The 26,039-nt window shown below is 40.1% G+C and overlaps 1 protein-coding gene across 1 annotated transcript in view; it reads left to right on the plus strand.

The window, feature by feature from the left end:
• The window catches only part of PTPN20 (protein tyrosine phosphatase non-receptor type 20), a 45,584-nt gene extending 22,213 nt beyond the window's left edge, over nt 1-23,371 (plus strand). Inside the window, exons 5-11 of the mRNA XM_063304374.1 lie at nt 2,442-2,450; nt 3,125-3,258; nt 9,280-9,370; nt 17,191-17,525; nt 19,412-19,627; nt 21,972-22,034; nt 23,300-23,371. Of these exons, the coding sequence (XP_063160444.1) occupies nt 2,442-2,450; nt 3,125-3,258; nt 9,280-9,370; nt 17,191-17,525; nt 19,412-19,627; nt 21,972-22,034; nt 23,300-23,371 (920 nt within the window). The remainder of the gene's footprint in view (nt 1-2,441; nt 2,451-3,124; nt 3,259-9,279; nt 9,371-17,190; nt 17,526-19,411; nt 19,628-21,971; nt 22,035-23,299) is intronic.
• Nucleotides 23,372-26,039: the final 2,668 nt, after the last annotated feature.

Consider the following 26,039-nt stretch of genomic DNA (forward strand, 5'->3'; position numbering starts at 1 on the left):
AACAGCAACCCTGTGAGGTGAGTTGGGCTTAGAGAGAATGACTGGCCCAAGGTCACCCAGCCGGCTTTCATGCCTAAGGTGGGACTAGAATTCACAACCTCCTGGTTTCTAGCCTAGCACCTTAACTACTAGACCAAACAATACTTATACAATATTTATACAAATATTCTACTCCTTAAATATGCCAGTTGGCCAAGTTTGGCCAACTCAGTTGCCAAGAAGTAACAAGACAACAACAGGCTTAGGGAGGCCATTTTTGAATATAAGCTCAGATCTATATGAGAAACCACACAATTTCTCTAATCTATATTAATCAGTTACAGCCTCGTGTGGCGCAGAGTGGTAGGCGGCAGCACTGCAACCGAAACTCTCCCCACAACCTAGTTCGATCCCAGCAGAAGCTGGATTCTCAGATAGCCGGCTCAGGTCGACTCAGCCTCCCATCCTTCCGAGGTCGGTAAAACGAGCTTGCTGGGGAAGGTGACGACTGGGGAAGGCAATGGCAAACCACCCCGCTGAGTCTGCCAAGAAAACGTTGTGAAAGCGGCGTCCCTCCAGAGGGTCAGACATGACTCGGTGCTTGCACAGGGGACCTTTCACCTTTTTTCACATATTAATCAGTTGGGATTCCAAGTTAAAAGGCTGCAATATTTTTTCATTCACGATTTTAACATTTCAAGATCTTGTTTGAATTATTTACAGTCTGTGTTTCTCCCATTTCCCCCACCAACCACTGATTTTAATTCACAATATTTAGGAATCTGATAAAGACTCGATTCCACAAAAGCTAATGTCACAATAAAAGTAGTTGTAGTCTGGTGGTATCTGTGCAGGTATTTGAAGGTCACAAGATATAATAGTTTCTTAGGTTTTGAAGGGAGACAGTGGACTATAGTTTCCATAAATAAATATTGTAGGTACTCTCTCCATGGCTAATGCTGAGCTGAAAGAGGCAACTGAAAGTGCTATCATGTTTTGTGTTTCAATGCAGTGACTTGTCCTCCCACAATTCCAAGTGTTCCTATTCCTCAAATGCAGTTCTTTGAATAGGTCATCCTAGAAATATACTGTATGATGTCATTGCTGGTGGTGGTGTTTGTAACTTTTCCTAATTACTTCATCTAGCCATACAATTTTTCCCACAACACTTATGCAAGTGTACAATATATGCGGGGGTATGTGTGAATTTTTTTTTGGAAATCCATAAATTTTCAGCAAGTAGCTGAATTTATGTACCTTGGTAGAATGTTTATTAAATATAAGAAAATGGATATAGAAATTTGCAAATGCTGCTAGAGAAGTCTGGTCTGTTGTAAGAAAAATAATTGTCAAAAGAAGTTTAAATAGCTGTGCAGAAGAGTGTGCTTCTGTCCATTTTATTACATGAAAATGAGAGTTAGGAATGTTGGGGAAAAAAACAAAAAAAAAGATGAATGCAGTGAAAAGTTTGTGTGGTAAATCAGCAATAGGAGTGTCCAGACTGAAGGCATGCTGAATGAATCTGGACAAAGTACCAAAGTCAATGACCAGCACAAAAGAAGTTCATTTACACAATGAATCTGGACTGAACTGCAAATAAATATGAAGGAAGAGCGAATGTGTTGAGATGAGAGGTAGGAGAAACTAAGAAAGTTGTGGATGGATGGAGTTGACAACAGCATCATAAAGAAGAGGTGAGAAGTTTAAAGAAAAAAGGCAATATATGAATCAGTGAATAGAGTAAGTGAAGATAGTTTGCAAGGATAACACCATTGTTTTGGTGTTAACTACATTTAGTTAGATTTTCTTTCTTTATCTGATTAATTCTTACTCTTTTTCTGCACTTTGCATAATATTGCTTAACTCAGAATGGGATATCTTGGTGTCTCTGTATTCAATTCCACTCTTCTTCCACAGTTGATACCTCTGTGGCTGTATTCCTTGGTAGACAAGGGTCCCCACAAAGACATTCCAGGTTGTAATCTTGTAATTTTTTTGTGGAGGCAGAGCATCCTAGGCAGGAGAGTCAATTATTTCTTCAGCTGCTCTGAAGTGGAGGCATTCAGGAGAGGCACCTAAAAGCAGAGTTGTCTCACCCACATAGAGAATTAGTGTCCTACCCTTGTAATCTAATCAGTGTAGGTATCCATGAAATATTAAGGAATGAAACATAATTCTTTGAAGATGTAATTAAGCCTAGCTATTTCTCACTATATAAACGATCCTCAGACATGGGTAACTAAAATATCTAGTTCTCTTTTATGTTCAGATGACTTATGTTTTCTAAGGAGTGTGATATTATCCTGGGGTGGGTGAGCATGAACAGTATTCTCTGTTCAGCTTTAGATAGCATTGTCCCATCCCGTGCTCCAAAACCAGACATTAAAATTAGTCGACTAATCAAATTTAATTTGCAATTCGTTTGGAGATTATGGTCCTCTATGGTGTCATATAGAATCTAGGAAAGAGCAGTTCCACCCCCCCACCCCACATTTCATTCTTCTCTTTGTGAATAGAGAGACAGAGATTTGTTTGGGCCATTGTGGAAGATCCAAGGGATTGAAATTTGGCAGCATTTATTGAACCTCTTCCTGTTTTTTGCCTGTCACTATTTTTTCTAGAAGTACTGTAAAACTATACATGTAGATTCCAGCCAACACCTATTCCCAACATTAGAACTGAAAACACTTTAGAGAGAATTTTTGTATTGGTACCTTTGCTGAGATTCAAGTAATAAATACGGAGAAATCTTCCCATACTGGTTTTCAATCTTCTACTATATCAAGTAGAAAATTGTATATTCATTTGGGGAAAAAACATGGTGAAAATAAAGTTGGTCTGTTGTGGAACACTATTGTAATTCAGCCAAAGACCTTCATAAAAAATAATTAGAGTGAATTATCTTTCCTAAACATGGAATTTATACCATGTAGGAGCTTTTAATGAGGGAATGGGGTCCAAGGGCTTTCAGGTTTCAGTCACTCAGTGAGAACACATTCACCTACCCCTTGTTATCCCAACAGTCCTTGACAGCTTAATCCATTGGGCAATGGGTGTACTGAGAATGAAATCAAGAAGGTCTGGAGAGTATTAAATCTCTACAGCTGGAAATTGGTAATTATTTTCTGATAATTCTAAGGGCTAGCAGTTATCAATGAAGAGGAGTTGAGTCAACTGGCAGTGATCAAGTCAAAAGGTGGCCTACGACATAATGCCAGTAACCTAATCCAGAAGATTCAAAGACAAATTGAAGAGCAAGAGGTCCTGAAGGAGTTTTTGGTGAGTTCTCACTACTTTATATCCAAATTTTTGTTATTACAAGCAGAAACAGTTTCCAGGAAAAGTACAGGATGAGTATTTTTGGATCCCATTTTGTATACAAATTTCTCCTCTCAATCTCATTGCTGTGGTTTTCTTTCCCACCAGATTTTACAAACTGGAGATATCCCTCTTTGTATATTTAAGCTCGTTTTGAACCAGGAAAGTGCACACACCTGAAAGCAAAGATTACTGAAAAAAGAATCACAGTATTTTTAATCAATTTCTAGTGGGCAATTCACACATCACACAAAGAGAAAGCTATGTTTTATCACCAACTTTGTACTTAAAAAGGAGCATCAACCAATCAAAGATTTCAGATGGAGCTAAGCTATATTTTGTTAACCATAATATATTCAATAAGCCATGGTCAGCTGGCTTCATACAGTATGCTAAGCCAAATCCAAAAGTCCTCTTTATGGTTTGGCATGATTTATAAATCCAGCCATATTGTTGCAGATATGGGCTAACATCATATTGTAGTGATTTGCACTTTACAAGTATAATTAGATAGCAGTTTTTAAAAATACTTGGTACTCCCCATAATAATTCTAAACTGAATTATAATACTCACTGCACTTTAACAGAGTTCATTATCATTTGCTGTAGCCATGCAATGGTTGTGCTTCTGCACAATAAATCAAGATTTGGTGTATAGAACAAGCCAGAGGCTGTCTTGGATTTTCTAATTTTTGCTTTTGGGAATGTATTATGTTTGTGGTTTTTTGCCTAAATACTTGTGGGAATTTGCCTATATGCTTGTGGGAAAAGATCTTTTTCAACGTGGGGGTGAGGTAATATTTTGGTCTGCAAGGTTAGTTTTAGGAAGTTTATGGTCTTCATTATCTTAGACCTGAGGCTTAGAAATGAATTTAAAAATGAAATGTAAGTGAAAACACTGCAACAGAGGGATCATATTTCCTGATAACTGGCTTTAGTCAAAAATGTAGTACAATAGTTGAATGTTCCATGAGTTTTTTCAAAGCCCTAACTTATTTTCAGAATGCAATACAAGAATCCAATAAGGATACCACTAAGTTATAAGTTACTACGGCCATAACAGTCTTCTCTGAAATGAATGCAGCTGGTGCATGATCTTCAGCTTGGCAAAAGCATTTCTTGCCACAGGCATTACTCGGAACACTTAGAAGAAAAGTTACGTGCTTTTTCCCAAACTGAAAATCTGATTCTTCCAGGTGAATCCAACCAAAACATACCAATCCAAAATAGGCTGTATCCTTGTTTGTTTTTGTTGTTTATTCATTTAGTCGCCTCTGACTCTTCGTGACTTCATGGACCAGCCCACGCCAGAGCTTCCTGTCGGTCGTCAACCCCCCAGCTCCTCCAGGGACGAGTCCGTCACCTCTAGAATATCATCCATCCACCTTGCCCTTGGTCGGCCCCTCTTCCTCTTGCCCTCCACTCTCCCTAGCATCAGCATCTTCTCCAGGGTGTCCTGTCTTCTCATTATGTGGCCAAAGTATTTCAGTTTTGCCTTTAATATCATTCCCTCAAGTGAGCAGTCTGGCTTTATTTCCTGGAGGATGGACTGGTTTGATCTTCTTGCAGTCCAAGGCACTCTCAGGATTTTCCTCCAACACCACAGTTCAAAAGCATCGATCTTCCTTCTCTCAGCCTTCCTTATGGTCCAGCTCTCGCAGCCATATGTTACTACGGGGAACACCATTGCTTTAACTATGCGGACTTTGTTGTCAGTGTGATGTCTCTGCTCTTAACTATTTTATCAAGATTTGTCATTGCTCTTCTCCCAAGGATTAAGCATCTTCTAATTTCATGATTGCAGTCAGCATTTGCAGTAATCTTCGCACCTAGAAATACAAAGTCTTTCACTGCTTCTACATTTTCTCCCTCTATTTGCCAGTTATCAATCAAGCTGGTTGCCATAATCTTGGTTTTTTTGAGGTTTAGCTGCAAGCCAGCTTTTGCACTTTCTTCTTTCACCTTCATCATAAGGCTCCTCAGTTCTTCGCTTTCAGCCATCAAAGTGGTATCATCTGCATATCTGAGATCGTTAATGTTTCTTCCAGCCTTGGATTTTAACTCCAGCCTTGGATTCCTCAAGCCCAGCATGTTGCATGATGTGTTCTGCGTACAAGTTGAATAGGTAGAGTGAGAGTATAGAGCCCGGCCGTACTCCTTTCCCAATCTTAAACCAGTCCGTTGTTCCGTGGTCTGTTCTTACTGTTGCTACTTGGTCATTATACAGATTCTTCAGGAGGCAGACAAGATGACTTGGTATCCCCATACCGCTAAGAACTTGCCACAATTTGTTATGGTCCACACAGTCAAAGGCTTTAGAATAGTCAATAAAACAGAAATAGATGTTTTTCTGAAACTCCCTGGCTTTTTCCATTATCCAGCGGATATTGGCAATTTGGTCCCTAGTTCCTCTGCCTTTTCTAAACCCAGCTTGTACATCTGGCAATTCTCGCTCCATGAATTGCTGAAGTCTACCTTGCAGGATGTTGAGCATTACCTTACTGGCATGTGAAATGAGTGCCACTGTTCGATAGTTTGAACATTCTTTAGTGTTTCCCTTTTTTGGTATGGGGATATAAGTTGATTTTTTTCAATCTGATGGCCATTCTTGTCTTTTCCAAATTTGCTGGCATATAGCATGCATTACCTTGACAGCATCATCTCGCAAGATTTTGAACAGTTCAGCTGGGATGCCGTTGTCTTCTGCTGCCTTGTTATTAGCAATGCTTCTTAAGGCCCACTCAACCTCATTCTTCAGGATGTCTGGCTCTAGCTCACTGACCACACCGTCAAAGCTATCCCTGATATTGTTATCCTTCCTATACAGGTCTTCTGTATATTCTTGCCACCTTTTCTTGATCTCTTCTTCTTCTGTTAGGTCCTTGCCATCTTTGTTTTTGATCATATCCATTTTTGCCTGGAATTTACCTCCAATGTTTCTAATTTTCTGGAAGAGGTCTCTTGTCCTTCCTATTCTATTGTCTTCTTCCACTTCCACGCATTGCTTGTTTAAAAATAATTCCTTATCTCTTCTGGCTAACTTCTGGAATTTTGCATTTAATTGGGCATATCTGTCCCTATCGCTGTTGCCTTTAGCTTTCCTTCTTTCTTGGGCTACTTCTAGTGTCTCAGCAGACAGCCATTTTGCCTTCTTGGTTTTCTCTTTCTTTGGGATGTATTTTGTTGCTGCCTCCTGAACAACGTTGCGAACTTCTGTCCATAGTTCTTCCGGGACCCTATCTACTAAGTCCTGTCCCTTAAATCTATTCTTCACCTCCACTGTATATTCCTTAGGAATATTAGTGAGCTCATATTTAGCTGATCTGTGGGTCTTCCCTAATCTCTTTAGTCTGATCCTAAATTGTGCAATAAGAAGTTCATGATCGGAACTACAGTCAGCTCCAGGTCTTGTTTTTACCGACTGTATAGATGTCCGCCACCTTTGGCTGCAAAGGATGTAGTCAATCTGATTTCGGTGTTGTCCATCTGGTGAAGTCCATGTATAAAGCCGTCTCTTAGGTTGTTGGAAGAGAGTGTTTGTTACGCAGAGTGAGTTGTCTTGGCAAAATACTATCAGCCTATGTCCTGCTTCGTTTTGTTCTCCCAGGCCATGCTTACCTGTAATTCCAGGTGTCATTTGACTGCCCACCTTAGCATTCCAGTCTCCCGAGATGAAAATAACATCTCTTTTAGGCGTGTTGTCCAGCAGGTGCTGCAGATCCTCATAGAACTGCTCTACTTCAGCTTCTTCAGCATCTGTGGTTGGGGTGTATATTTGGATCACTGCGATGTTAGATGGCTTGCCCTGAATTCGAATTGAGATAATTCTATCGTTTTTTGGATTGTATCCAAGCACTGCTTTAGCCACTTTACTATTAATTATGAAGGCTACTCCATTTCTTCTGTGGTCCTCTTGTCCACAGTAGTAGATCTGGTGGTCATTTGATGTGAAGTGGCCCATTCCAGTCCATTTCAGTTCACTGACATATCTCTGGTTGTACTGATCCATTTAGTTTTCACGGCAAGAATACTGGGGTGGGTTGCCATTACCTTCCCCAGGGATCGCATTTAGTCTGACCTCTCTGTCATGACCTTCCCGTCTTGGGTGGCCCTTCACGGTTTAGCTCATGGCATCATTGAGGTGCTCAAGCTCCAGCACCACGACAAGGTAACGATCCTTTGCTGAAGTGTATCCTTGTTACTGGCTCACAAGTCTTACAGGATGACCTTTTCTCTGGCCTACATTTATTTATTTCAATTAGTATGTAAACTGCAGTAGATAGAATTCAGAATCCATTCACCACAAGCTGGTGAAACAGAACTACAAATCTCCAGTCGGTCTCTTTCAGCATTTATCTTAGGCATACTTTCATGAGAGTATGCCCAAACTAAAGACAACTTCTAAAAATCCTCATGTATCTTTGAAGTGTTAAAGAGAAAATATATTGTAATTTAGTATGAAAGGACAAAAAAAAACCCTTTAATTCAAAAGCTTACAAATAATGTGAAAACTGATGTTACATTTTGGAATACATGGAAAATGAGCAGGGATATTTTTTTTAATTCCACCAGTGAATTTGCTTGAGGTGAATTTGGGTAATTTACTGCAGCAGATCCATGGTGGCATGAAAAATAGACACAACTGTCAGCTCCACTAGGTAAACCAGACCAGAAGATCAACTCCACAAGTGTTGGAGGTCCCAGCAAATCAGCATGCCTCATTAGCATGTGGATAAGTTGGCTCTAGGATGCAAATTCTCTATGTGCTTCTGGAGGAAGCTGTTTGTTGTCCCTCCCACATTCCTTTGTCTCACTTCCTCCTTCTTCACCATCTGGGAAGCAGCATGCAGCTATAGATCCTTCCATCTCTCTTGGGCCATGTGATGGGCCTAGAATTAAGGAGGTTCCTCCTTTCTCCATGTAGCCTTCAGCAGCAATGAGGGCTGAGGTCAATTCAGTTTAGGGAAAGAAAGAATCATCATTTTTCTACTGAAATGGATGTAACTGGACCAAATAAATCAGTAAGACTCTTTTTACTTATTTTTGAACCTACTTTGTCTAAGTGTGCAATTCTTTATGCTTGGGTGGGCTAAGTGTGTAAGATCAATAACCTATATTTCTCTAACGTGCTCATTAATGTTATTTTAGATAATATTCTTTTTCTGTGCACATATTTTGCTGTATTAAGCTCTGTTCCATTCAGTGGTCCTAGCTGTCCACTAATGGCTTCAATAAGGAGACTCAAACTATACTTTATTGAGATAGGCTATAGTAACAGAATCTTATATAGCAATAGAATCCTGCAAGCCTGATTGTGCTTTACCTCCCCTCCCTTTTATAGCCCTGGGAATTAGGGAGGAGCCTGCCTCAGTTGCTTCCAAATACTGTCTTGTTTCCCAGGACGTAAGGGATGTTTCAGCCCTCTTTGCTTATCTTTGCTTATCCAGTATGTCCCTCAAGGTCATCTCCCTTATTCTCTACAACAATAAACTCTTCCCTGGAAAAATAGAGGGACAGGAATTACAGTTATTTTATTAACTTTATAAGGAGGCTAAGAGTTCTGGGTGGTTGTTTTTTGTTTTTTTGTATTTATTTTATTCTTTAAGAAGCCTGGTTTTTGAAAACTTTGAAGGTTTCTTGTGCTTTCTGGAATCACCATTTGGCCACACAACACAAGGCCTGGGAACACAGTGCCATGGTTCAAGGAGTCCAGTGTTGCTGGGAGTGTGCCAGGCTTTATTTGATAAACAATTACAATTCAGGAAGACCTCTTGGCCAACTTCGCAAAGTTTTTAAGGTAAATACAACCACTATCCATCTCTGGATCTGGTCTGATGCTACATTAAATTCAGAATGAAAATTTATCAGCTTGGAAATCTGTCCTCCAAAGCAGTCATGGAGAAGACCCCCTTCTACCACTCCTTTAACTAAAGTAAACAAATGCTTGTTTAAACAAAACATATGATTTTATCTTTGTTTTAGAGTTTAGAACACCTGAAGCCGCTGGATGACTGCCAGGTTGCCAAAGCACCAGAAAACCGGGAAAAGAACAGATACCGAGATATTCTCCCATGTAAGAAATACTTTACTTCTTTATACTATTTTTATCCCACTGAAATTTTATGACTCTTGAAGGTTTTGTTGTTGTTTATTCATTCAGTCGCTTCCAACTCTTCGTGACTTCATGGACCAGCCCACGCCAGAGCTTCCTGTCGGTCGTCAACACCCCCAGCTGCCCCAGGGACGAGTCCGTCACCTCTAGAATATCATCCATCCACCTTGCCCTTGGTCGGCCCCTCTTCCTTTTGCCCTCCACTCTTCCTAGCATCAGCATCTTCTCCAGGGTGTCCTGTCTTCTCATTGTGTGGCCAAAGTATTTCAGTTTTCCCTTGAATATCATTCCCTCAAGTGAGCAGTCTGGCTTTATTTCCTGGAGGATGGACTGGTTTGATCTTCTGGCAGTCCAAGGCACTCTCAGAATTTTCCTCCAACACCACAGTTCAAAAGCATCGATCTTCCTTCTCTCAGCCTTCCTTATGGTCCAGCTCTCGCAGCCATATGTTACTACGGGGAACACCATTGCTTTAACTATGCGGACCTTTGTTGTCAGTGTGATGTCTCTGCTCTTAACTATTTTATCAAGATTTGTCATTGCTCTTCTCCCAAGGATTAAGTGTCTTCTGATTTCCTGACTGCAGTCAGCATCTGCAGTAATCTTCGCACCTAGAAATAAAAAGTCTTTCACTGCTTCTACATTTTCTCCCTCTATTTGCCAGTTATCGATCAAGCTGGTTGCCATAATCTTGGTTTTTTTGAGGTTTAGTTGCAAGCCAGCTTTTGCACTTTCTTCTTTCACTTTCATCATAAGGCTCCTCAGTTCCTCTTCGCTTTCAGCCATCAAAGTGGTATCATCTGCATATCTGAGACTGTTAATGTTTCTTCCAGCCTTGGATTTTAACTCCAGCCTTGGATTCCTCAAGCCCAGGATGTCACATGATGTGTTCTGTGTACAAGCTGAATTGGTAGGGTGAGAGTATACAGCCCTGCCGTACTCCTTTCCCAATCTTAAACCAGTCCGTTGTTCTGTGGTCTGTTCTTACTGTTGCTACTTGGTCGTTATACAGATTCTTCAGGAGGCAGACAAGATGACTTGGTATCCCCATACCGCTAAGAACTTGCCACAATTTGTTATGGTCCACACAGTCAAAGGCTTTAGAATAGTCAATAAAACAGAAATAGATGTTTTTCTGAAACTCCCTGGCTTTTTCCATTATCCAGCGGATATTGGCAATTTGGTCCCTAGTTCCTCTGCCTTTTCTAAACCCAGCTTGTACATCTGGCAATTCTCGCTCCATGAATTGCTGAAGTCTACCTTGCAGGACCTTGAGCATTACCTTACTGGCATGTGAAATGAGTGCCACTGTTCGATAGTTTGAACATTCTTTAGTGTTTCCCTTTTTTGGTATGGGGATATAAGTTGATTTTTTTCAATCTGATGGCCATTCCTGTCTTTTCCAAATTTGCTGGCATATAGCATTCATTACCTTGACAGCATCATCTCGCAAGATTTTGAACAGTTCAGCTGGGATGCCGTCGTCTTCTGCTGCCTTGTTATTAGCAATGCTTCTTAAGGCCCACTCAACCTCACTCTTCAGGATGTCTGGCTCTAGCTCACTGACCACACCATCAAAGCTATCCCCGATATTGTTATCCTTCCTATACAGGTCTTCCGTATATTCTTGCCACCTTTTCTTGATCTCTTCTTCTTCTGTTAGGTCCTTGCCATCTTTGTTTTTGATCATACCCATTTTTGCCTGGATCTTGAAGGTTACAATATCATAATAAAAACAACAGAATGAAAACAACATACCATCCAAATCTCAAAACAAAAACCAAACTAGGAGAAAAAAATAGTAACAAGACATGCAGATGGGACTTCCAGTGGGGTCATGGCAAACTGAACGGCTGTGTCTGTGGGTTCAGCGAGCGGAGCTGACAACACGGTAACTTTTTCCAGGCTCAGGAAGGTTTTCCTGAAGCCCAGGAGTGTTCTTCGGATAAAGGAGAACACCTGGAATCATCCCATCTGCCGTTCTGACAGCTGCTTGTAGCCAGAAGATCACAAACAGCATTTCGCATTTGACTGGTAAGAGCCAGCTGGGAGGCTGGGATGTCACCATTTTCCAAGCAGTGCTGTAGCCCTAAAGGGACACTAAGACCAGCCACCCCATTTCTAAATCACCAAATTTATATATTTTTTAAGTACGTGTACCCTAAGAGAAGCTTTCTACAGCGATGAGAAGCTGGCTCTCTTGGTGCTTATCGTTATTTTTGGGATTACTTTTTAAAAATTCTTTTTTAAGTTTTGGACTTCGTTCTCCTTCCAAATATTAAGGAGGATTGGGAGTAAACAATTGTCTTCCTGTTATTATTTTTGTACTAAATTTGAAGATACTAGCATTTTCCTACACATTGAATCGGCTGATTTGAACTTTCAGCTTTCTGCTTCTACTTTCCCTTGGGAACTCTCTGCTTATCTCAGTTTCACTTCGTGTAAACACATTTCGGAAACACATATTTCCATATCTTCGGCTTTTGCTGGTTAAGCTCCTAGGGGGCTCCATAATCTACTGAGTGAGATATGGAAGATCTTCAATAGGTTTTTTCTGACTTCCACCAAGATTTTAAACAGATTCTTTCTGACTCCTATCAAGCTTTTATGCAAGACATTCAGGACATTGTGGAAAATATGAGGTCTGAAATGTGTCATCTGGTTGGGGATGCAGTGGATGAAACTGAGGAATTCAACAGTAGAAATGTTTCTTCTAAGAGTGAGATCAGGATTTCTATTGAGATGCTGGATGAAGATTGGATAGTGGATTTGAAGAAATTTAAGGGAGAGAGAGATCTGCAAGTAACAAATGAAATTGACTTTCTGGTAGAATGCCATGAAAAAAAAGAGGTCATTATGTATGGGAGGTTTTTTGAAGAGAAGCTGGAATTTTTGAGGGGGGCAGTTGGGCTGTTTGATTTTTTCAAGAGAAAAGCTCTGTGCACATTGTGGGGATATGTAAATGCTCTGGTTTATTCTGAAGTGGGATATGGGTTAAAGAATGTATATCTGGATTGCTTTTAGGGTTTGGCTGATGTTATTTGTCATTAAGGATTTGGATTAAGATTATTAGGGTATAAAAATGCTTATTTGGATGTTTTTGGGTTTATTAAGATTATTAAAATTGTTGTACTATTAAGTAGAATGACAATTTATGTGCTTTTTAGTTTGATTTTTATTATAGTAGACAGAAATGTATAGAATAGTAGTAGAAAGGGAATAATTAAATAAGTGCTATCTTTTGTGGGGGAAAAGTTGTTTAGGAGGTTCATATGAATTTTTTTTTCCTTTACTTCAATATAAGGGGAGGGAGTAACTGTACTTAATGATTTTTATAATGTGCCAAAGTTGAATGATTTATAGAAATAATGTAGTTTTGGTTTAATATAGAATAAGAGATTGCTTATGGAAAATTTTTGTATATCTTGCTGTTAAAAGTCGGAAGTCACATCTTTCTGTAATTTTGAAAAAAAAAATCTCTTGTTTTTCCACATATTTTCAGTTTTTCTTCTTTTTTTGTAGTCTTTCGTTTTTTAATAGCTTTTATCTTTGTCTTGAAACTTAATAAAATTCTTATTAAAAAAAGGACATGCAGGCGGTGTTTGTGAAAGGCTGTTTGGAAAAGCTCCATTTCTAAAGGCTTCCTAAAAGCTACCTAGAGGGTCCAATCTGATCTCAGTAGGCAGCCCATGGCATGACATTGGCACTGCTATGGAGAAGCAGTACATCCTGGCTTTGGCTTCCCTGACTTCCCAGAAATATCACGTTGCAGCAACTTAGCAATAGGGTGGAGAACATCAATCTGAGGCTGTTGAATGAGACGCCTGGCCCATATTTAACATTTGTACTGCACAGTGGTAGTTCTGTTCTAACATGGGAAATCACCTCCGTGGCCGTCTCCCAATTTACAGTCATACATTCAGTCTCCATTAATATAACGACAGAATGGTGGCCACCACATATAACAGGAGACCCCGAATCAGGAGCAGCTGCTCAAAATTCCTGCATTTCTTAATTAAGGGATTTAAGACCTGTCTGAAATTAATCAAAAAGTGAACAAAGTCTTTTAAGTAGCTAGAGTAAGTAATGTTCTCTTCTAATTCCAGCACTTTCAGGAGAGAGCACTAGCTCTTCTCCTACTATGCTATCCTACCAAATTAGCCTTTATATCCAGAAGAGGCTGGTTCTGTTTGTGAAAGTCAAGGTTGAATTAAATTAAAACGGATTTGGAGAGAGAGAAGAATTTTGTCCAAAATTCTCAACTTACTTGCCTTCATTTGCAAGTAAATGGGGAGGGGGGATGTTTCATCTTTTGCTTCTTAAAAAAAAACCTTCTACAGGTACAGACTTAGACAAGGACTGGCCTTTGTGCAGCTTATGGCATAAAATAAGAAGGAACTGCAAGTGAAGAACTCATTGTTTCTGGGACTATGCATAAGGGACTTTTCTGGGTAGACAATCAATCTGCAGGACTTTAGCCTTCCTTATCTTCCTTACGATAAAAAATAAAAACATGTTAATAGGGAAAATGATATTATTACCTCTCATCTTTTGGAAATTAATAGTTCTGTTGATGTAGCTTAAAACTGCAGTTGCCTTTCTTCCAGCCACATGAAAGCTTCAAGATCTTGTTCTTGTTTTGGAGTGAGTGCATTATGGATTGCCTATACTGGGTCTTGGGCTGGGTAAATACCCAAAGAGACTGAAAGAAAGCAAGCTCTGATTTTATACTTCCTTGTTTAAATGGATACCAGATTTGTCAAAACAATGCAGAACTTCCTGAAGTCTAATAGCCAAGTTCCTCTGTTAATCCCATAATCAAGACATTATCAAAATAGGGCACAATACATAAGATTCCAGAAAGTAGAACCTCCATGAGCTGGAGATGAATATTCCAAGGAAGGAGCTCAGCTTCAATGTGTGACTGTGGCTGCTGTTTTGGACCCCTTGCCCATTCCCCTACATATCTATAAATATGTAGCTTTGGATCATTTTCCTCAAAAAATAAATGAACAAGTATAACATTTGCTATTCATTTGTTTAATTGGGTTATCTAGTTTTAGGATCACATTTTAGGTCATATTTATGCAGAAATACTGAAAATTCAAAAGGGTTCACAAACATTTAAGCACCACTGTATGTCAGTCGCCAGAAGGTTTAAAATTAAATTTGTTACTGAATTGTAATATATTTTATAACACCTCATCTTGGTTTCTGCTATGGTATTTTTCTAATCAATACTGAATGAATAAATGGAAGGTGTCTTGGACATTTTGTGGGAGGATGAGATAGAATTCTCTGTACATATACATGTGAGTATGGCCATACATATATATGTGTGAAGACATTTATGATGCAGTATTTTATTTGTTCTTCAGCAAAGGATCATTACATTGTCATGGTGCTGGAGCTTGAGCACCTCAATGATGCCATGAGCTAAACCATGAAGGGCCACCCAAGACGGGAAGGTCATGACAGAGAGGTCAGACTAAATGCAATTCCTGGGGAAGGTAATGGCAACCCACCCCAGTATTCTTGCCGTGAAAACTAAATGGATCAGTACAACCAGAGATATGTCAGCAACAAAATACATCCCAAAGAAAGAGAAAACCAAGAAGGCAAAATGGCTGTCTGCTGAGACACTAGAAGTAGTCCAAGAAAGAAAGAAAGCAAAAGGCAACAGTGATAGGGGGAGATATGCCCAATTAAATGCAAAATTCCAGAGGTTAGCCAGAAGAGATAGAGAATTATTTTTAAACAAGCAAAGCATGGAAGTGGAAGAAGACAATAGAATAGGAAGGACAAGAGACCTCTTCCAGAAAATTAGAAACATTGGAGGTAAATTCCAGTCAAAAATGGGTATGATCAAAAACAAAGATGGCAAGGACCTAGCAGAAGAAGAAGAGATCAAGAAAAGGTGGCAAGAATATATGGAACACCTGTATAGGAAGGATAACAATATCGGGGATAGCTTTGATGGTGTGGTCAGTGAGCTAGAGCCAGACATCCTGAAGAGTGAGGTTGAATGGGCCTTAAGAAGCATTGCTAGGCAGTAGGAGACGACGGCATCCCAGCTGAACTGTTCAAAATCTTGCGAGATGATGCTGTCAAGGTAATGCATGCTATATGCCAGCAAATTTGGAAAAGACAAGAATGGCCATCAGACTGGAAAAAATCAACTTATATCCCCATACCAAAAAAGGGGAACACTAAAGAATGTTAAAACTATCAAGCAGTGGCACTCATTTCACATGCCAGTAAGCTAATGCTCAAGATCCTGCAAGATAGACTTCAGCAATTCATGGGCCAAGAATTGCCAGATGTACAAGCTGGGTTTAGAAAAGGCAGAGGAACTAGGGACCAAATTGCCAATATCCGCTGGATAATAGAAAAAGCCAGGGAGTTTCAGAAAAACATCTATTTCTGTTTTATTGACTATTCTAAAGCCTTTGACTGTGTGGACCATAACAAATTGTGGCAAGTTCTTAGCGGTATGGGGATACCAAGTCATCTTGTATGCCTCCTGAAGAATCTGTATAATGACCAAGTAGCAACAGTAAGAACAGACCACAGAACAACGGACTGGTTTAAGATTGGGAAAGGAGTACGGCAGGGCTGTATACTCTCACCCTACCAATTCAGCTTGTACACAGAACACATCATGTGACATCCTGGGCTTGAGGAATCCAAGGCTGGAGTTAAAATCCAAGGCTGGAAGAAACATTAACAGTCTCAGATATGCAGATGATACCACTTTGATGGCTGAAAGTGAAGAGGAACTGAGGAGCCTTATGATGAAGGTGAAAGAAGAAAGTGCAAAAGCTGGCTTGCAGCTAAACCTCAAAAAAACCAAGATTATGGCAACCAGCTTGATTGATAACTGGCAAATGGAGAAAATGTAGAAGCAGTAAAAGACTTTTTATTTCTAGGTGCGAAGAGTACTGCAGATGCTGACTGCAGTCAGGAAATCAGAAGACACTTAATCCTTGGGAGAAGAGCAATGACAAATCTCGATAAAATAGTTAAGAGCAGAGACATCACACTGACAACAAAGGTCCGCATAGTTAAAGTAATGGTGTTCCCCGTAGTAACATATGGCTGCAAGAGCTGGACCATAAGGAAGGCTGAGAGAAGGAAGATCGATGCTTTTGAACTGTGATGTTGGAGGAAAATTCTGAGAGTGCCTTGGACTGCAAGAAGATCCAACCAGTCCATCCTCCAGGAAATAAAGCCAGACTGCTCACTTGAGGGAATATTAAAGGCAAAACTGAAATACTTTGGCCACATAATGAAAAGACAGGACACCCTGGAGAAGATGCTGATGCTAGGGAGAGTGGAGGGCAAAAGGAAGAGGGGCCGATCAAAGGCAAAATGGATAGATGATATTCTAGAGGTGACGGACCCGTCCCTGGGGGAGCTGGGGGTGTTGACGACCAACAGGAAGCTCTGGCGTGGGCTGATCCATGAAGTCACGAAGAGTCGGAAGCGACTGAACAAATAAACAACAACAACAATTTTGTTAGTTTAGAATTTTCACAAGCTGCCCTTGAGTTGTATTATTTCCAGGGCAACCAGCAAAATAGGGAAAACAGGAAAAAAATAGTACTATATATAAGCATCTAAACAGACATATACTGTATTTCTCTGACAATGCTTCTGCATGAATACCTTGCAGACTGAATAGTCAGTTGAAAGCCCACCAGAGCCAGTCAGTCAATCAGTCTGTCTTTCTTTCCTTTTCTTTTCTCTCTCTCTTTCTTTTCTTTCGTTTCCCTTTCTAGATGATGCCACCCGTGTTCCCATTGGACAGATGAAGGACTACATCAATGCCAGTTACATTCGTATGCCAGCAGGCACAGAAGAGCTCTTTTACATCTCCACCCAGGGTCCTCTGCTTTCTACCACAAACGACTTCTGGCAAATGGTCTGGGAAAACCGCTCCAATGTCATTGCTATGATTACAAAAGAAAAGGAGCATGGAGTATCCAAATGCCATCAATACTGGCCTGAGCCTCCTCACAATTCTATGGATTTACTTCACTTTCGCCTGCGACTACTCAACTACCAAATCCTGGATTATTTTGTCATTAGAATCATAGAAATGATGAACAAACAGGTAAGGTACCCCTTACACAACAAAAGCAATGATTGGCAATGCAATGTTTGATTTTTCAATTAATAATCCAGGTTAGATTTGTTTATGTTGTGACAGTCAGTGATAAGAAATATTTTAGGCATGAATCTTCCATTAGAAATGCATCTAATCTTGTGCAAAATAAAACATTTTGCAAGATTTGTGCAGAGCTGTAACAAAGTCATGCTCTGCTCATCAATGTGTACAGTCTTTGCTCAATCAGGCATTGCTAATTTCCTCAGCTGCTTAAATAATACTAAAAAAAGGACTACTGGAAAAAAATTCTTTCCTTCCTTTGCTTGCTTGCTACGCAAATCAGTTTTATTGAAATACGCTATGATAGGGCTGTTGTAATATTCAAGATATGGGAGAGAAAGGAATAGCTTCAGGGAGACCTGAAGTCACCATTTCATTGCTATCTGGTGGGTAAAAAAGAGATAAGATATGGATGGAGAAATGAAGAGGAGGAAAAGGATAATAGAGGTGCTGCAAAATTCAGATTTTGAGTAAGATTTGGAACAGGAGGAGCCATTTTTCATTTTAGCAATTAGCCTAGCTGTATGAACCTGATTCTGACTTGAATGGGTTGGAAAGAGAAGGAGGGCTGTAGCATATCTGGGCCTCAGCAAAGCTTTTGACTGTCTCATGATATTCTTTCATAAAATGGTAAAATTTGGGTGAGAGGATACCACTGTTGGATAGACTCACTGCATCCAACAGTGGTCCTTAATGGCTATACTTCAGCTTTGAGGGAAGTAATGAGTGGAGTGCCACAGGGTTCCATCCTGGGTGCTGTGCTGTCCAACATTTATATTAATGACATGGATGAGGGTGTTGAGGAGAATGTATAGATGATACAAAGCTGGGGGGGTGGCTAATCCTCTAGATCAGTGTTTCTCAACCTTGGCAGCTTTAAGATAGGTGGACTTCAACTCCCAGAATTCCCCAGCTAGCATGATGGCTAGGGAATTCTGGGAGCTGGAGTCCATCTATCTTAAAGTTGCTAAGGTTGAGACACAGCTCTAGATGAAAGAGAAGATTCAAAAAGTTGTAGACAGAGTTGAGCAATGAGCTGAAATGGATAGGATGGAACTGAACAGGAGAAATATAAAGTTGAGCATCTGAGCAGGAAAAATAAAAGGCACAGTTGTAGGATGGGGACAATCTTGGTAGAGTACATGTGAAAGAAATCTGGGTATCCTTGTTGACCATAAATTAAATCTGAGCTAGCTGTGTTATGCAACTGGTAAAAAGACAAATGCTATCTTGGGGTGCATTAACAATAACATAGAAGGCAGATCAAGAAATAGATAGTCCAATTTACTCTAACCTGGTAAGGTCCCTTTTGGAGTGTTATGACCACTTCTGGGCACCACAGTTCAAAAAGGAGCATTCAGAAGTGTTCTACCATGATGAAGAGCCTGGAAACCAAACTCTGTGAGGAACAGCTAAAATATTTAGATATGCTCAGCCTATGAAAAAAGTGACTGAAGGGAGATATAGCAGTCATCAGATAGCTGAAGAGTTGTCATACAGGAGAATGGGTGGACTTATTTTTTGTTGCCTCAGAGGGCAGAACCAGAACCAGTGTGTTAAAATGACAAAGAAGGAGATTCAGGCTAGATAGCAGAAGGGCCTTTCTGACTATACCAGCTATAAGCAGTGGAACAGGTCACCATGCAACATGGTGACTTCTCCTCTGCTAGAGGTCTTTACCCAGAGGTTGAATTGTCACATGTCAGAGATATGTAGCAAATCCTGCAGTGAGCAAGGGTTTCCTTGGATGATCTGTAAGGTCCCTTCCAACTCTATGATTCTATGAATTTTATTAAGAGTGCTTTATATGTCCATGTATCTTTCTATTGCAGACACAGGAAAGACGCATTGTGCAGCATCTCCAATTTACAGACTGGCCAGACCACAGTACTCCCAAATCATTACAACATCTAGTTAAATTTGTTCGCTACATGAGGAAAATCCACCAGTCAGGCCCAGTCATTGCACACTGCAGTGCTGGGATTGGAAGAAGTGGAGTGCTGCTTTGTGTGGATATTGTGTTGACTTACATAGAAAAGGATTTGTATGTAAGTCCCAAGGCAAACATGTTTGTGGTTATCCTGTTGCATAGAATAAGCATCAATCAAAGATTGTACAGATCAGTAGAAATCCCATCAGTAGTATCCTGTTCTGTTGGGTAACTGGTTGCACTGGAAAATTTTGTTATAAACCAAAGTAATTTGCATGTTAAATGGATACTTCAGGACATGGGCATCTACAAGGGGGCCAGGGGCCAGTAACTTCACTCATGTCATATTATCACACAAGTGGCACAAAGTGTTTTGTAATGATATCTTGATAGAACTAGTGCAAACTACATAATTTGCACTATGCATTTAGTAGAAATTGCCTACAAATCATAAGAAATCAACTAAAATTTTGCATCTAAAACAGAGAATGGATCTGGAAAGGGAATGGGCCAAAGAAATAGATATGAAATTAGATAGTTCTGCCATATACCTGTAAATGTTACCCTTATGTTTCTTTCATATGACTTCAAAATATTGTGTCAGCATCGGATGAACTGAGTTGTAGTTCACAAAAGTACTAAAAATAAAATTTGTTTGTCTGAAAAGAGGCTACCAGATTACTCCAGACTTTTTAGCTACCATAGACCAGTGTTTTTCAACATTGGCAACTTTAAGATGCTGGCTGGGGAATTCTGGGAGTTGAAGTCTGCACATCTTGAAGTTGCCTAGGCTGAGAAACAAAACACGGCCATAGACTAAGACAGCTTTCCTTCTAACAATGTCAGAGACAGAGAACTGTGCAGGCTGCCTCTGCTTGAAAGTCTCTATTAACTAAGTTAACAGCAGGGCAAAAACAATGGCACTTTTATTTTTAAAGTCCAGAACTGGGGGAAGAGCATAACACAAGCCACGTCTATCTTTACTTCATTACACCCCCACCACCTTGCAGGATTTTGATAGAAGCTTTTTATACCTAAAGGTAAAGGTCCAATTTAGTTCAGCTTCCTCTGAGAGACTTAGCATCTTCAGTGACAGGGAAAGGACCCAGGACACAACAGAACAACAGAAAAGCAGGGAGGGAAATTCAAAGGTAGAGAAGTAAAAAGGAAGAAAATATGGAGGTAGGCTTGATCTTGTCTAAAACCCAGGCTGGCTCTAAGTCAAACAACAGAAAATTAGAACAGGCTTTTCTTCTTAAAGCTACAGTAGCATAAAATGTAACAGAATAAAAGACCAATATGCAATTTCCATAACCTCTCAAGTCACTGGCCAGCTTTCCTGCAGACTTTTCAAATGCACATTGAAAAGGTGATCTGTTTTACCATCCTGAGCAGTATCTCATTTTGTTTTTCCCAGACTATCCTGCAGATGCCAGGGAAGCTGTGAACTTGATTGGTTTAAAACTGGCCAATTCATAGATTTCTCTGCCTCCCCAACCCATAGATTGTCCCCTGGTGAATAATAAATACTTGGATGGGAAAGAAACCTCCAGGCCATAACCAGAGCTTCTCCATGTTCTGGCATTCTATTGTTCCAGTTCCAAAGTTGTTCCTGTCCTCCTAGGAGCTATTATTCCAGGCTGACACTAACTATATACAATGAAAATATTTATTTTAAAGGATTCTAAAATAGAAACAGCAAGAGGCACAACTTCATCTGAATCCAATTCCCACTTCTAGTTCTGAGCTCTGCATTTCTAAAGCATTTAAGGCCACTTGTTTTGTTACAAAAGAACTCTTTAGGAAGGAAAATCAGGAACATCTCCTACTTAGCTCCCAGACTGTGGACCTTGACCACTCCCTATGCTGTAGGGTCGCTCCCTACACTATTTCAGAATGGCTGTCAAGATTCAACTTTAGATTTAGTCTTTTGAATTCTATTATTAATTATTCTATTACATTGTTATTTTTAAGTTCAACATTTATTTATTAGTATTATGAATTTTTTATTTCTCTGTTTTTGTTATTGTTATTTTCTGCCAGTTGCCTTGCATGCCTTTTGTTGGAAAGGCCTATGAACCACGTTGCATGGGCAGTATCTCTGTGCAGCCCCAGAGCACCCCGAGAGTGGGTGGAGTCAAAAGGTTCAGCTTCTTTGGGGTGCTGGGAGCTTCAGGAGCAGAAATGTGTTTTTTAAATCTTGCTTGTTTTCCCCAAGGGGGGTAAATTGCCCCCACAATCCCCCCAAAGAGGCCAAAATCCAGGGGACCATCACCAGCCAGGTAGCTGGAAGTCTGGAAAAAATAGAAGTGTAACCCCTGTTCACAAAGCTTTGCCTATTCTTGTAACAGAAGATTGCTGCGAGGATTATATCATTATAAATTGCTATATAAATGTTAAGAATTATAATTAGATGCTCAATACAACCTCCAGTAACAAATAGCTTTTTTCTCATCCTGCAGTTTGAGATCAAACAGATAGTGACCCATCTGAGAAATCAGCGCTTTGGAATGATCCAAACCAAGGTAGGAACACTGATTCTTTTTTGCACAAGCAAGAACAGTTTAAGCATCTGCAAAACATTGTGCTATTTTATGCCTGGGCAGCATAGGCTGGCTCCCAGGTTTGTACAACGTTGCAAAGAGAAGCTTCAGTCCAGTGAAGCTTAGAGTGAATCACCCCATCCAAGCAGGTACGGGAGGCAAGCAGGGCTGCTTCAAGGCAGCACATCCAGTCAGGAGGTAACAAAGGGCTGAGCAGATGCAGTCTTTGGGGATTGTTTCAGGCAATATACAATCGGGCAACTTCACCTGCATATAGGGAGAACGTGGAGACGGGTTTGTGGGGTGTGAGTGGCATACTGCAATGGGCTTTCTAACTTTGACATGAACAGGCAGCCATAAAATTAGTTTGCCCCTAGAATTCAAATCTCCAGTTCAAACTGAATCAAGTATGATTCATGCATAACTTACGGGTTTCTGTCACCTTACCATGTAGAAGAACCTTGGTTTAACTGATTTTAAGGTTATGCCTGCCAGGCGGAGGACATGAGGACAAAGAGAGGATATGTCCTCCTTTTGCCAGATGTCTGGAAACCCTAATTAAGTGTTACTTTGACTTGTTTTTACTTTCTGAGATGTCCAAGCTTCCATTTGGAGGCCCAGGGGAGATGGTGAAGCCCCTCTTCTCTCACCTTCTTGCTGTTCTTGCCACCTTCCCTCTTAGAGGTGTGAAGTTTTAAACTGACTGCTGTCTTCCTTTAGGCATGAAGGAGATTCCTGTTGGTTTTTCTGGGGCAGGTCTGGACTTGTCTCCCAGTCCTCCATGTGCTCCTATCTATTGCCTACCTGCTTAAATGAAGATGTTCATTCCCTGTTTGGGAATCAGCTGCCAAGCTGTCATAGCAAACAAAGTTAGTGACTTGAGGGAAGGCAAACCTGCCCATTCACTCCAAGAAGTTTAGGAGAACAGCTTGGGAAGACATAGAGCAAGTAACACAGACCTACAATACAGAGGAAAATGCTTGTACAGTATAGAAGAAGAAAGACACGTGTTCCGATATAGACAAGCAGCAAAGTAACATTTGACAAAGTGGACATCTTGGTTATTAGAACACAAACATTACATTTCTTTAAGGTACCCCTTTCTCACTATTTGGCTGTGACAGATATCAAATAACTCTACTTCAGTGTTTTCTGACTTGCATAGACATGCTGACACCTGGTAGATTATCTACTTCCTTCAGCCTCTGTGGAGGAAGGTAACTGGCTGTTTTCTTCTTCTCACCTAGGACCAGTATATGTTTTGCTATGAAATAGCTCTTGAAGCCCTGAAAAACGTTCAGAGGAAGGATTCCCAGTAAGGACAAGCCTGCAGTTACCAATTACTTTAGACTCATCTTACTAATTGCAACCCAAGATGTGAAGAGAAGTACTGTAAAAATTGGATTGTATTCCATTTCAGTGCCTGAAAACATGAACTTCTAAGACACCCAGCCACCTTGGAAAGTCAGTATAGACAAAGGATGGAGAGCTAGCTATATAAACAAGGCTGCTTGTGACTGAATTCAACTCTGCTAGTATCTGTGATGATGAATTGGTACACCAAACACTAATACTGTAGTTTCCCTGGGATATGAATGGCAGCTGAAAGAGGTGTGCCTTTATGGGGCTCTGAAGCCACATGGGGTCTTACTATTTCTTTTTCACCACTGGAAAAGAGAGTTCTGAGTTCACCATTTAAAGCAGACAAAATTCTTCAAGAAAGATGAGATCCAATCTGGGCTCGAACTATAGAAACAAGACTTCTGAAATCCACAGCATTCTGGGTAAATATCAGCATCAGAATATAATTGTATTAGAACAGAAGCAGATAGAAAAAAGTCAGAAGGAAGCTTAGATAACAATGTCATTATGTTAAGAACTACAGTATGAAATGACAGGCAATTTTCTTCTAATTTGTTTGAATTCCAGAGTAGTAGTGGGTGCTTTTAAATAACCATGTAGGCACTGATTTTCCCCCCGCTTTTGCTAGCCTTCTTTTGAAGCTCAGCTGCCTAAATCAATATTTTATCTAGGGGCAAAGCAAGAAGTGGAGGAACAAGTTGATGTGATTCAAGCAACTCCTCTTCTTCCTTTCCATGAAAACTTCATGCCTTGCAGTTTCAAGGCTGTTTCATAAGTTTAATGCATTTTAAAAGTGAAATATATTTTGGAGAATGCTAAAAGTATAATTTCAGGCCTTGGGAGTGGTTCTAGAAGTTGATTAGGGTATGTGACAAGTAAAATATATTTTATGCCACTCTTCATAAATTAATAGGGTATCTGAGTTTCCCATATGGCTTTAAATCTCTGAGCAGCAAAATATAACCCATATAGACACACTTGAGAATTACTGCTCATCTTACAAATTTCTGAGTCTGTTCTTCATTTCTATAACACAAGACAAACCCTTGTGATATTATCATACGTGGGAACTACATATCAGAAGACAAATCAGGGTTGTTAACCCCCACTTCAGTGATGGGAGCATTTTCAGAGGCAATAAACTGCTTAGGTAAAAAATGCTGTACCTGCTATGGTACTGAATAATTCATTATTCTGAGATGTTTAGATGCCATACTGTACTTTAGACTTTCGGTAATAATAAAACAGTTTTTCCTTTTTCATTAAACTCTGTTTGATATGGATATAACAAGGTGGAAGCGTTGAAAGATTTCTCACATTTCTCAATTGGTCTAAGAGTCAGTTTCCAAGGTCTGCTTCCAACAGTGCAATCATGAAAGGATCCATATTTCCATTAGTAGAAAATAAAGTAAGATTTACCTTTAGGTGAATATTGTAACTTGAGTTGATGTTGTAACCTTTTAAAAGTTATTGTTCAGTTATAGAGTGTTTTCCTTCTGTACTGTGTATGCACTGCATTTTTTTTTCACGCAACAAACATGGTTTGCAGAATTCCACCTTGTGCTACATTTGTATTGAGTATAATACGTAAAATTGTATAATGAATAAACACATTTTAATTACTGCCTTTGGCCAATCAGCAAATACAATAAACCCCACAGCTAGAGTCTCATTCTTAAATCGATGAAGTTAATTAAACACAGTCAGTATAATTACAGTGACAGAGATTGGGCTCTTGTTGTAAGAACAACATAAAAAAAAACCCTTTGCAACCATTTAGTTATGGTTGGGCTCACGTGTGCAAGACAATGGGTCACTTAAAATCATTTTCGTACTGGGAACCCCCGAAGTGGTGGATCTATGAGTTTCCTCCTTATTTCCTGATAAACATGGTGCCAGTTTCCAAGGCACCTGATTCACAGGGACACTTAGCACTAGAGATGGGGTGCTTTGAAAATGGCTCCTCTAGGATGGATGAGGCAAGTACATTAAAATGGGCCTTTGCAAAGGGAATCCTGAACTTAGAAAACTTAAGTGTAGACAGAGAATCTGCCCTTTTGTTGTCCAAAGGAAAGAACATACCAAAATGAAGGGGAGAAGAGATACTCTGAGCTCAGTATTGTCTTTTGCTCCTTTCCCAGCTAAACTAAGCAGTTCAAATGAGGAGAGTCTGTAATTTCATTGTTTACAGTTCACAGTCAGGGATTAGAAAAAGAAACTCACAGCAACCATGAAAGGTAGTTTCTTTATCTGGAAAAAACAAGTGCCCAGCCTTTACAAACTATTACCAAAAAGTCAGTTTCTGAACACAAAATGAAGTATCTTAGTGTTGGGAGCCAGGGCCACAACTGGGGGGGCAATCGGGGCATGTGCCCTTGGTGCCGCGCTGGGCAGGTGCCAAAATGGGTGCAGAATCCATGTTTGCCCCAGGTGACACAGATCCTAGCTGTGGGCCTGTTGGGAGCCATGGAGATGATCTTGGAGAAACTATTCCAAAAAGTTACAGCAACAGGGGCCAAAACATGCGTTAAGTCCAGGAAACAGGATTCTCTTGCAATAGCCTCTCCCAAGGCAGTACAGTTCAAATCGTGTGGAGTCTGTTCCCTGACCTGAACAACCTCAAAT

This window comes from Candoia aspera, chromosome 5, assembly GCF_035149785.1.
Source record: "Candoia aspera isolate rCanAsp1 chromosome 5, rCanAsp1.hap2, whole genome shotgun sequence".
NCBI classification, from domain to species: domain Eukaryota; kingdom Metazoa; phylum Chordata; class Lepidosauria; order Squamata; family Boidae; genus Candoia; species Candoia aspera.